Genomic DNA, 11,817 nt, shown 5'->3' with positions numbered 1-11,817 from the left:
GGAAGTAGTTTACTCTGTTGTTTCACTCAAAGAGCCACCCTAAACTGCTAAAACATGTACATAGCAATGATCAAAAGCTTCTAAAACCAAAATGAAAGTGCTAGAGAAACCTTTATTGGTACAATACTCATACATGTTAAAGTTACATTTGTTCTTGAGACCAAGTAAAATGTGACGACTTCACATCATTTGAATCTAATTGTGAGTGAATCAGCTTGCGTAGCCTTCCTTTCCACTTCACAGCAGTATTTTTCAGGGAGTCCTGTGGCTCTGCACATTGACAAGCGCATGTCAGGTTTATTCAGTTAATACACACACACACACACACACACACACACACATATTCACAAAAGAGCTTGTATTTCCATATATGTCATGTCATTAACCCGCCCGAACTTACTGGAGCTCCTTCAGCTTCTTCTCTTTGATCTCGTTGAGGCGCATACGTCTCTGCTGGGCTTCCTCGACCAGCCGATCTGCCTCCTTGAAGATCTCTCTGCGCTTTGCTACTGCCGAGAGCTCACGTTCCTTCACCTGGTGGCAGATGGCCTCTGCGTGACGGTGCGCTTTCTGACGCTGCTTCTCCTCCGCGTCCTTCTGTTTGATGATCATTTCCTGTTGCACCCTGTGTGGAGAGAAGTGACAGGGAAAACGAATATTAATAAAATGGTTTAGCTGAATGTGTTAAATAGTTTTATAAATATTAGCGCCTGGATACTAGGTGCATTTTTAAAATCTTAAGCTAATGTGATTTGATGATGTGAAAATTTGTTTAAAAAATATTTAAATTTCTTACTTCAGCACCCTCTCAAACTCTGCCTTCTCCCGGCCAGCCTCCATCGACAGGAAGTGCTCTTTACAGTGAACCTGCTCCAAGCGAGCCGCCCTCAGCATCGCTTCCTCCTGTGCTGTCTTTGAAGCCATCTCTCTCTCTTTCCTCCTCCATTCCCTGTCTGCGATTTCTTTGTTCCTCCGAGCATGGAGCTCATCCTTCCAAATGCACAAACACAAAATGTGGACATACTAAATACTATAATTCCTATGAACCTGTATGGGAAAAATGTAATTTAGAATACTTGAATCTGTAAAAGGGTTGAATTCAGCAGATACCACCTTTACTCCTGACCTGCTCTGCTTTGTAGTCTTTTGCTTTTTCTTGCCGGGCCCTCAGTCTGGCAATCTCCAACTCCTTCTCCTTCTTGATTCTCCTCTGCTCTGCTTCATATTCTGCCTCCCGCTCCTGCAGAGGTCACACAAAATATTTGAATGAGCAAATAAATCAAAAACATGTTGAACACAGATTTATTGAACTGAACCTTTGGATATGGCCTGTCCCTGTGCTACTGTTTGTCTAATTGTATTTTCTGCTCATGGAGGTTAGTGATTGTCCGTGGACTGCCTATGGAGATAATTTGCTTTTCATCTGACCAGTTTGTTTCGGATGTATTCCATATCTCTCATGTCAGCCAGCTTCTCCTCCTCTCTCCTCTGCTGCTTGGCCCACACGGTCTCAGCGTTGATGCGCATGAACTCCTCCTGCAGGCGCTGCTGCTCCGCCCTCTTCTTCTCCATGGCCTGGACCAACACAACCAGTCAGAGAAGAAATGTACTCCAATGCAAGCGTACCGCACATGTGGTTGCATATCCCTCTGAGCATGTATGTGATTTTTTTTTTTGTTTGTGTGCGTCATCTCTGCGTGGGCTGTGTCTGCACCTTCAGGTCTTCCAGGTTCATTTTCTCGTGGTTGTCTCGTATCTGCTGCTTCTCCTGCTCTTTCATCTCCTCCTGCATTTGCTTCTCCTCCAGGCGTTGCCGGATCTGGCCGTAAATTTGCTGCATTCCACTGGAATATAACACGGGCACAACGCACATGACAACTACGCTAAACAGGAAGCCCTTTGCCTTTACTGCCCACCAGTAGCCGGATGATTAGAAAAGGGATCTTATTAGAAGGATGTAGGTGGTTTGGGTGGGTCAAGTGAATTAAAAGCAGACTTTTTTTCCTTCCTTACATCAGATTAGAAGTGTAACTTCATTCATGTGCAAATCAATCCCTGAATGATTTTGTGTGTATTTCAAAGCTCTCTTCACCTGATCCTCTGTTGTTTGTGCAGCTCATCAATCTGCTCCACAGTCTCCACAGCCTTTCGGCGCTCCACCTCCATCATGGCATCCAGACGCTTCTCCTCCTCTAAGAACTCCCCCTGGATCTGTTTCTTCTCCTGGATCTGGGCATCACGTGTGGCTTGACACTGAACATCCAGGATCAGCTGAGGAGATCACACACACACACACACACACACACACACAGTATTGATGTATCGATCAGGTTCATACAAGATGATTGAAGGATTTGCCTTCAGGCTCCACAGCTGCTTCCTACCTTGTTGAGCTTTTTGATCTCGTCCTCTTCCTCCAGCCTTAAGGCGTTGGCCCGCTCCACCAACCGTCGGTCCCGGTCCCGGGCCTCTATCTCCAGCTCAGTCAGCGCCTGGTTCTCCTTACGGGACAGGTCTGCCTCATAGATCCGGCGCTTCCTTTCCTCTACAGCTTTCTGGATGAGGGGTATAATAAAAAAAGAGTGAAGCGCTTATTGTCTTATTGTAAATCTGCAAGTAAAAGGACAATTTTGATTCAAGTATTTCATGTTTCCTACGATTTCCTCTTCTTTCTTCCTCTGATAAGCCTCCCTCAGGGCCTCCCTCTCCTCCTTACTGAGAACCCGGGATGCTGAGGTGATCCGCTCAAACTCAGCTGATGGTAGAATGATGGACTCTCCTGAAGGGTCCTTAAATGGGATCCTGGCATAATGAGAGGTGGTGGTTTGTTTGTTACATGCACTTTATGGGTTTCAGTCCTGCATAATCACTGAATTGTAAGCACATTTACAATATTGTTATTAATTTTTCTATTTCTCTATGAAACGCCATAGCTCTGGACACCATTTGCTTTGAGACTCAAGACAGACTATATCTGATAAATGTTGGAAAGGATGGATTGAGTTTGTCAACCCATATAGACCAGACTTCAGGTAAAAAAGCATCACTTGTATTGTAACCCCCGTTCTATTTTGAAATTAAATTTGGCTACTTAAATGTCCATCTATTAAAACATACATCTTGCTTTTCAGACCCACAGACAACCTGACAGACTATGTGTGGAGTTGATCAGTGAGTGTTTAGCCTAACCTGAGATCGCGGATGAGGTCTTTGGTGATGATTTGAACAGTCTCTCCGACCTGGTTCTTCTGGGGCCGATTCTTGGCCTTGGAGGCTGAGTTTCCACGTTTGTCTAACTGTGAAGATATCAGGACAGAGTTAGTAACAAACACAAACCTATACAAGCCCACTCATATCCCATGCAATACATTACACTCACATAACAGATGTTTAAAACTAGGTACATAGCCATAAACAGATGTTGACGCCAGGGAACATTAGTGATACCATTAGAAATACACTTTCATTGTCTAGGGTGGGATACAATATGCACCACACTGACCCACCGGATTTGGGCTCCCGAACAGGGTTTCGTCCACCTCAGAGGTGGCGGCCCGCGTGTGGTACCGGCGGGTATGAGAGCTGTTCCTTGAGCTTGTCGAGCTGGATCCTCGTCTCTGTGGGGATTAACGTTAATACATGTGTGAATAAATAACAGTGTAATAACCGAATAACTAAGACGTACTGGTGTAGTCAATAGCTACATTGAAATGCCTTTGAAAATTAGGATTTAGCAGCTATATGAAAAGCGACATGCCATTGCTTCTTATTTTAACCTAAGACTTACCATGGTCCCGTGTTGTTGGTGTCCAGGCCAACGGATAATTAATATGCTGGTCTAAAAAAGTTAACGTTTCTAGTTTGTTGTTTCACGTTTCAAAGAGCTAATATGAACTAACTAATTGTTTTGTTATAAATGTCGCTAGCTTGCTCATAACCCTGACCATTTCTGGACCTCCTCTGAAAATATGAAAGTGTTTGTTGTCTGTTGCCATGGGAACAAATGCGCCGACGCTCTTCCAACTGCTCTTTCTTCTGTGAAATTAAACCTAACGTCAGCCACAACAACTAACAAAATGAGCCGGAGACAGACATTTAGCATTTTATATTTATATGGGATTGTATGCGCAAGAGTGTAAAACAACAAGAACAAACAAACGATAGTATCCAGCTCTAACCTGCCTGACGTTAGCTTAAAAGTTCTACATTAGCATCGCAGAATGTAGCCTGCGCCACCTGCATCAAGCTAACACTCATATTAGCCGCAGTTATATGCTTTGAAACCACACACTGATTTTCAAGAACTGTGAACACACTTTGTCAGGCGACAGTTTAACACTTACAAGAATGACTAAATTAGCAACAGGTTACTAAATTAAAATGTGTCGGGTCAACATTCATGTTATTTACGTTTCTTTACAACGGTCAACTCTGACCAATAGCGTCACTGTTGCTAAAAGGCACAGTGTCGTGCTGGTGGCCTGCGTGGCTGGGCGGCGCCACTTAGTCCACATGATGCGGAAACTTCACATCCTCCTCCCTGCAGCCTTGACACCAACCGCTCTACAATGAAAACTGAGACAGTGTTATTTTGCGGCAAAGTCCAACACGCAAACAGCTGTGAGGTGGTGGATAACCTTCCTACACAGAAAAGAGGAGTTGGACATGCAGAGGTATCACAGTGGTTTGCTTCCACTAAAGACTTGTTTTTGTAAATGATATACATGCCTCATATTTTACTTACTACCTCCCGTGAAGTATGGACGATTATGAATGTTTTAGCTTCCCTTGAACTTGATTGAGCTAGATGAGCTTTTTATTCATGCTTAGTTATGTTTCATACCTATATTCAGATTCACTCGCACACAACCCACAATGAAAGTGTAATCTCTCTTTTTGCAACTTTGTTCACATTTTGGTACACTACTTCTGTCTGATAGGTATTTTGCTGTTGATCACCACAGTTCACAACCACCCACCCCCTGGTCTGCAGTGACTATTGGACTCACCAGTAAATCATTAACCACATCAAACTGAGGACTTCTTCCATAACATCCGCAGATGGACAAACAGCAACAGTTGAAAAGAACAGCAACGTCACCCTTTTTAGGTGTCTGAAGAAAACAACAGATCATATGCAGCGTTGATGTCACAAACTGATTGAACTCCTTTTCCGACCCCTTTGGCTGGCCTGCAGCACATGATGACATCCCAGATTAAATCAGCTTCAGACTAGAGAAGTTGACCATTAACCTCCCCCACTGATTGCAAACACCTCTCCTCGTGTAAGCAGCTGCTTCTATACAGTGGATCCTGAAGCAAAGTTCACTGTCACAGGCAGCAGAAGTCTGTCAAACAGCAGGAGCTTGCTCTCTCCCCTGGATTTGTCCTCTATTCTTCCCGTTTTTGAGCTAAATCTGCAGCCATGGCTACAGCAAGTTATGGATACTACCGAGGCACTATATTTCTGGCCATGTTTGTAGGCTACACGCTGTACTACTTTAATAGAAAGACTTTCTCCTTTGTGATGCCTTCTCTAATGCAAGAAATTAAGATGGATAAGGATGACCTGGGTATGAGACTCTTGATTTTGCATTGACCTTATGCTTGATTGTCATGTTTTATAGAAGTTCAAGTTCTATATAAGAAGGAACATAAGAATGAATGCTGTTAGAGTGCTTTATGCCTTCCTCCAAAAGTCATAACTCTTTTTTAAACTTGAAAATTGTAAAAAAAAAATAAAAAAAAAAATCCAAATCTGGATGAGTTATTTACCCCTAAAAAGTCAGCATCATAAGCATGACTGACTGGCTTCCATACATGCTATCACAGTATGTCAGATATATTCAGGACCAGACTTGCTATAAGTTTTATCTCCTCTGTGTACACACCTCTTCTCCCCCCCCCCCCCCCCCCTTTGTTCAGGCATGATCACCAGCAGTCAGTCTTTGGCCTACGCTATCAGTAAGTTCATCAGCGGCGTGCTTTCGGACCAGATCAGCGCCCGCTGGCTGTTCTCCATTGGCCTGTGCATGGTGGGAGGCATCAACGTAGTCTTCTCCTGGTCCTCCACTGCCGCTGTCTTCTCTGCCCTGTGGTTCTTCAACGGCCTGGGCCAGGGCCTCGGCTGGCCTCCCTGCGGCAGGGTTCTGCGTAAGGTATCTAAGTTACATGCCAGTATGTCAGTGCTGCAATGCACTGACATCAGATTGAAGATGTGTATTTGTCTTTTTCTATCTTGTGTTGAACAACAGCCACAATAATACGCCATACAATAAAGTGGGAACATACTGTATGAACTGGGTTCAGTTGTAGGTAGAAACACAGTCCAAATCAGACACATGTAATCCACAAAATAAAGATATAAATAACAATAAAATATCAACATGTCACTGTGCATTAATCGAATTATTCTACTGAGGAAACACATTATATAGTTCAGTCGCATTTTCCGCTAATATTTTTCAGGAATCAAAGAAAGATTTGAGTTATTGTAGTTTTCTTAAACTTGCACAGTTTAAATTCAAACACATAACATACAAATAACCATTGAAATACATCTACTTAATAACAAGCAATAATAACAAAATCATAAAACATAAACCATCTTTTTAAAATATATTCTCTGTAGAATAAATCAAATGACGATGTAGTGGTGGAACCAAAGAGCAGTAGGCCAGCGTCAGATTATAATACAATAGGAACTGGTTCATATTTTTGAACAAATTCACCAAATGCTCCCAAACATACAACTCATACTTTTTCCAGTTTCCAAATCGTATGTATCTCTCCATGACATTAAACATTCTTGGATGTTTGCAATGCATGAAAACCTTAGAGATGAAACCAGTGTTGTGATGTGTGCACAGTATGAGTGAAAAGTTCCTCCATCTCTTGTTTGACCTGTAGTCTGTCACATCGTGCAACAAGCAAACTGTCAGATGACGGTCATTCAGTTATTACCAATCAAAGGCAAGATAATGACACTTCCTGCCAACTCTGTCATGATTTTATTATTATTATTTCCTCTCCTCTGCCGTCAGTGGTTTGAGCCCTCTCAGTTCGGGACATGGTGGGCCGTTCTCTCCTGCAGCATGAATCTGGCCGGCAGCTTGGGTCCCATTATTGCCACAGTGCTGGCCGAGAGTTACAGCTGGAGGACGATACTGTCGGTGTCTGGAATGACTTGTGTGGCGTTCTCCTTTGTCTGTCTGCTGCTCATCAAGAATGAGCCCAAGGAGGTGGGGCTGCCCAACATAGAGGCAGCAGCCAAGAAGGGCAAAGGAGGTGAGACTGACCTTAACTGAATGATCAGGTTATTTAGCCATCACACTATACGTGTGTGTGTGTGTGTGTGTATGTGTGTGTGTGTGTGTGTGTTTTCATACAGCATGTGCCCCTTGTGTTGTGACTAAAGGTCAGCGACTCTGTGGACTCTGTACCCAGTGTGCCCCTCACATGCCACTGTGAGCTCATGCACAGGCAAAGTGAGAAGGTAGCATGTGTGGTGAAGAGATGTCTTTATGTATGAATCTGATTGGAAGCAGAGATCCCTCCCACCTCCACCTCGGTTACGTTACATTTCAGATACATACAAAAACTCAGGGTTGGCAGATATTACCGGGTATTCTGCATGCTTCCTGCTCAGGATCCTCCAGTGATGAAAGCACCCTGTCCGAGTTCCTGCTGTCACCCTACCTGTGGCTGCTATCTGTGTCCTACCTGGTGGTGTTTGGGGTGAAGACGGCCTGCACTGACTGGGGCCAGCTCTTTCTCATTCAGGACAAGGGACAGTCTACGCTCATGGGTACGGACACCTCCGATTTCAGTTAGGAAATATGCCAGTTTCGTTAGCTTATTATTTCTTGTGAATCACTATATTCTTCTTCATAGGTAGCTCATACATGAGTGCCCTGGAGGTTGGAGGCCTGTTGGGCAGTCTTGCAGCAGGTTTCCTCTCTGACAAGGCCGTGGCCAAAGTGAGTTTGCGTATAATACACATCTGAATAAATTTGAATACTTTTATCAAACAGCTTTCATTACGAATGTTTCCCACAATGTGGCAAAATCATCCTACCTCAGCCTACATCTGTTTGTTGTCTTATTTGGGAAATGATGTCGGTATTCTAAAAGCACACTGAATGTGTGTGCAACATGAAGTCGGGTGCACATATGCAGGTATATTCTTTCTGCACATTTACCTCCACAATCAGCTTTGTGCAACAGAACTGACAATATAGTTTCCACAAATCCCAAAAGACTTTTGTAGGGCGATTACCAGTGGGACTTACATATGACATTTTAGGGAAGTAGAACTTGTTATACAACATGATAACTAACCAACACATTGATTATTCCTGGATTACCTTGGTCTTCCCTCATATTTCTACAAAATAATAAGTTTTTTTTGTTTTGTAAGATGCAAGTTAAGCAACAGCTGCTCTTACTTACTCCTGAGCCCACACAATAAGGTCATGTATGTGTTACTGATTAGCACAGATGGTGACATGTGCACTGTCACTCATTATGCAGGGGGTAAAAGTGTTGGGACCACCCCACTAATACTGAATTGCACAACCTCTTTGCACATTCCAAGTCTCAGATGTGTCACTGCCTTAAAAATAACAATAAATTGTCTCTGCTTTTTGGTTTGTGCTCATTGCCAGGAAAACCTTGTCTTTATATATTTCCTTATTTTGTACAGCAAGGCACGAGAATCTATGGCAATCCCCGCCATTTCATCCTGATCTGCATGATGGCTGGAATGTCTGTTTCCATGTACCTGTTCAGAGTCACAGTTAATCCTGACAGCTCAAAGGTATCTGTACCGGATTCTTTAATGCAGCACACTGCATGTCAGACTTAAGTCATCCTCATAGACGAATCTCTCATTTGTACATTTCAGGTTTGGATACTCAGCTTGGGAGCTGCCTTTGGCTTCTCCTCTTATGGACCAATAGCATTGTTTGGAGTTATAGCCAATGAGAGTGCCCCATCCAACTACTGTGGGACATCACATGCCATTGTTGCCCTGATGGCCAACAGTAAGTTTGATTGGTTTTCATTTCAGAATCATCACATTGTGCATCAACTAACTGAACTTAAATAACTGAATTGTATGCGTTCCAATTTTGTGTTCTCCTCAGTTGGTGGCTTCATGTCCGGACTACCATTCAGCACCATTGCCAAGCACCACGGCTGGGAAACGGCCTTCTGGGTAGCAGAGGTCACCTGTGCCGCCACCACTATCGGATTCTTCCTGCTGCGCAACATCCGGACCAAGATGGGTCACGTGTCCAAGAAGGCAGACTAAAACATCATTACACCTCATCCTCTGCGACCAGAGGTCAACTGGATACTTTGAGCCATCATTGTATTTTCATATTTTTCTTACTTGATTTTTTTTTATAGTATTTTCTTACAGGACATAAACATAAATGGAAGCTCAGAGAAGTTGAGCACTTTTATCTTCAAAAACCTGGTGCTTTTCTACACACAGTATTTACAATCTGTAAACATGGCATCAATAACTCAACAAGGGAATGTAAATGGCTGCACATTATGTAAGCCATGTAATGAAATGTGGCACAAACACAACTAGAGAAAGGTTTTCCCTCTGAAGTATTTCAATGACAAGAGCACAAAACTAAAACCTGGTTTATAAACTGGTATGTTATACAATATCTGTGTTAAAAAAACAACAACTTTGTAATATCGAATCATGAATGGAAGTACGAGACTTACACAATGCAATACAATGACATCTTGTTTACAGAAAGCTAAATGTGAGGTCTTCCTTATGAGAACAGTCAAAGGCTGGAATAAATTATACTACATTGTTAAGTGTTTTCAGTCACTTTCATAGTTTATGCTCAATGCCCAGCAGACTACAGTTAGGTCACTAATTGATTTAATATGCTGCCAAAAACAAACATAATATGAAATGTTTACATACAGTATGTTATTTAATCTTCAAGTATTTACAAAACATGATGTATTTACAATGTGTTAACTGCCAGTCCAATACCAACCGGGAAAAAGAAACAAAGAAGATCCACTTTTTTTTCCCCCCTCGCCAACTCAACTTTAACACAGTCACATGAAGTCAGTGAAGCTGTTGAGGTTAGAAATTATAGCATATTCTCTGTAGTCCTCTCTAGTTCACGATCCAGCTCCAAAGTTGCCAGCTTTTTCCGCGATCTCCAGTGCCCCCTTCAGATTCTGATCAAAGAGTTCACACCTGAAAATCAGAAACGGTGACATCAGTAATCGGATGTGTGGGTGTTGAGACATCGGACACTTGATATGTAACAGAGTGGCAGGAAACATCTCCACATTTCTTTTTTTATTACCTGATTGGCATTTCCAGAGAATAGAACGGATTCTTGAGGGCGAAATCTGAATAGATCTCATAAATCTTCCTCAATAGAGCATCAATACCAGATTGTCGAGGGTCGGCCAGTACGATGAACTTTATCCCTGAAAGAACAGAGATGGAACAAGCAGTGAGAAAGATGTCAGTTTAAAATAACTACTGTCAAACATACAGTGAGTAAATGAGGCTCATTGAGGATGTTAGTGAGTGGGTGGGTTTTTAATGTCACTATCTCAGCTTTTTTTTTTACTGACGACAAAATGATTGCACAGGTCTTTGTTTCACCCACAGTAGCACTCACTTATACCACTGACCTGTGAGAGTCTGGAAGCAGTGGAGTTTGAAGACGTCCGTTTCTAGCATCTCAATACCTGAACTGCCAACTTCAGGGGACAGCTGTGAACCTATAGCAAACAACCTGGGGAAAAACACAAACACTGGTATTGGAGTGGTACTCAGTATTGGCAGACACTTTGAATTTGGGCATCAGGTAAGAAAAAGATGGATCAATGTGTCCTTAGGGAGCTCTCTGCCATTCGCTTTCAAACAGGATATTACAATTAACAGCAGGGAATAAGAATGTAATATGTAATAAGGAGGTTGTCAGTTTCTTTGGCTCAGTCAGATTTAGTAGGACTCCTCTACTAGACCACCCCACTGCCCAGCTGTGTGAATGTGGCACAAGGACATGACTTACGAGTGGAACATAGATGCCAGCATCAGCTTCTCGTTGGAGCTCAGGCGTGCCCGTCCAAAGCGAATAGACACTGGGTAATTTGAGGCATCCTTTAAGTATTCAAGGATGTCTTTTCCTTCTGCTGTGTTCTTGCCGACCACGTCAGCTCCGTTGATGGACAGCACTGCATGGCCCACTGGAGAACGACAACACGCGCACTTAGGTTACCAGAAAATACAGTTTAAAGTCAAACTTTGAAAGAGAACATCTTAAAGAATCGTTGCATCTGTAGCGTTACAATAAGGCCACTTTAAATGCAAAAATAACTTGTCATGCAGACAGACAGACTAGATGATTGCTCCATTTATTAGTACATTTAGTTTTTAAGGTCTTCAGCCGTGTAACGTTAGACATACCCAGCTAGCTAAGTTAGCTAGTAACATGAGCTAACGATATGCTCTAAAACGTTACCTCTGATTCCGTCCCGCTGCCCAAACGACACGACGACCTTTTCATCGTGATGCTTAAGCACTAAATCTAAAGGATGGCTAAACGTTTTCTCGGCCTCCGCTCTCGGGACATAATTGTCATACTGGTAAACTAAACCTCCAGCCTTGTTCACCACATACACACTGTAGATCACCATCTTTGCAACGTCCTGCCCAGCTGACAACAGTGTCACGTGACCTCACAGCGTCAGAAGACGGAAAAAACATCGAAACGAGCTCATACTCAGCTAGTTAAGAGTTTTTGATGAGTTTTATCT

The 11,817-nt window shown here is 42.8% G+C and overlaps 3 protein-coding genes across 7 annotated transcripts; 1 reads left to right on the top strand and 2 right to left on the bottom strand.

The window, feature by feature from the left end:
* Window positions 1-185: 185 nt before the first annotated feature.
* cfap45 (cilia and flagella associated protein 45) lies at window positions 186-4,514 on the bottom strand. The gene is made up of 12 exons (XM_070906062.1): window positions 4,437-4,514; window positions 3,512-3,617; window positions 3,190-3,298; window positions 2,658-2,802; window positions 2,385-2,555; window positions 2,093-2,271; window positions 1,715-1,844; window positions 1,429-1,575; window positions 1,127-1,240; window positions 797-990; window positions 401-625; window positions 186-270 (listed from the first exon to the last, which is right to left on the bottom strand). Exons 1-12 carry the CDS (start codon window positions 4,512-4,514, stop codon window positions 186-188), a joined length of 1,683 nt encoding a protein of 560 aa, XP_070762163.1.
* Window positions 4,515-5,425: 911 nt separating this feature from the next.
* slc37a4a (solute carrier family 37 member 4a) lies at window positions 5,426-9,313 on the top strand. The gene is made up of 8 exons (XM_070906313.1): window positions 5,426-5,573; window positions 5,926-6,158; window positions 7,044-7,287; window positions 7,649-7,807; window positions 7,894-7,979; window positions 8,705-8,818; window positions 8,906-9,044; window positions 9,147-9,313. The coding sequence occupies exons 1-8, from the start codon at window positions 5,426-5,428 to the stop codon at window positions 9,311-9,313; spliced, it is 1,290 nt and encodes a 429-aa protein (XP_070762414.1).
* A 120-nt stretch (window positions 9,314-9,433) lies between these two features.
* Window positions 9,434-11,697, bottom strand: trappc4 (trafficking protein particle complex subunit 4). 5 transcript variants are annotated; one of them, XM_070906124.1, is made up of 5 exons: window positions 11,523-11,697; window positions 11,073-11,247; window positions 10,690-10,793; window positions 10,353-10,479; window positions 9,434-10,240 (listed from the first exon to the last, which is right to left on the bottom strand). In XM_070906124.1, exons 1-5 carry the CDS (start codon window positions 11,695-11,697, stop codon window positions 10,162-10,164), a joined length of 660 nt encoding a protein of 219 aa, XP_070762225.1. In that variant the 3' UTR covers window positions 9,434-10,161. The 5 variants fall into 5 exon arrangements, with proteins under 5 accessions (XP_070762225.1, XP_070762228.1, XP_070762227.1 ...); XM_070906127.1 differs by having other exon boundaries at window positions 10,690-10,741; window positions 11,183-11,247; XM_070906126.1 differs by having other exon boundaries at window positions 10,690-10,796; window positions 11,205-11,247.
* Window positions 11,698-11,817: the final 120 nt, after the last annotated feature.

The sequence above is a fragment of the Enoplosus armatus genome, chromosome 5 (genome assembly GCF_043641665.1).
Source record: "Enoplosus armatus isolate fEnoArm2 chromosome 5, fEnoArm2.hap1, whole genome shotgun sequence".
Lineage (NCBI taxonomy): Eukaryota > Metazoa > Chordata > Actinopteri > Centrarchiformes > Enoplosidae > Enoplosus > Enoplosus armatus.
This window is presented reverse-complemented; position numbering and strand designations above follow the sequence as displayed.

Coding starts and splice junctions, on each gene's coding strand:
- trappc4 (XM_070906124.1), bottom strand. CDS start 11,697: ATGGTGATCTACAGTGTGTATGTGGTGAACAAGGCTGGAGGTTTAGTT. Junction 10,794..11,072: donor CTGGCATCTATGTTCCACTC/GTAAGTCATGTC, acceptor GTTTTTCCCCAG/GTTGTTTGCTATAGGTTCAC. Junction 10,480..10,689: donor CTGCTTCCAGACTCTCACAG/GTCAGTGGTATA, acceptor CTGTTCTTTCAG/GGATAAAGTTCATCGTACTG.
- cfap45 (XM_070906062.1), bottom strand. CDS start 4,514: ATGTGGACTAAGTGGCGCCGCCCAGCCACGCAGGCCACCAGCACGACA. Junction 2,272..2,384: donor AGATCAAAAAGCTCAACAAG/GTAGGAAGCAGC, acceptor TGATCTCCTCAG/CTGATCCTGGATGTTCAGTG. Junction 626..796: donor GAGTTTGAGAGGGTGCTGAA/GTAAGAAATTTA, acceptor CTCTCCACACAG/GGTGCAACAGGAAATGATCA.
- slc37a4a (XM_070906313.1), top strand. CDS start 5,426: ATGGCTACAGCAAGTTATGGATACTACCGAGGCACTATATTTCTGGCC. Junction 6,159..7,043: donor GCGGCAGGGTTCTGCGTAAG/GTATCTAAGTTA, acceptor CTCTGCCGTCAG/TGGTTTGAGCCCTCTCAGTT. Junction 8,819..8,905: donor TTAATCCTGACAGCTCAAAG/GTATCTGTACCG, acceptor TGTACATTTCAG/GTTTGGATACTCAGCTTGGG.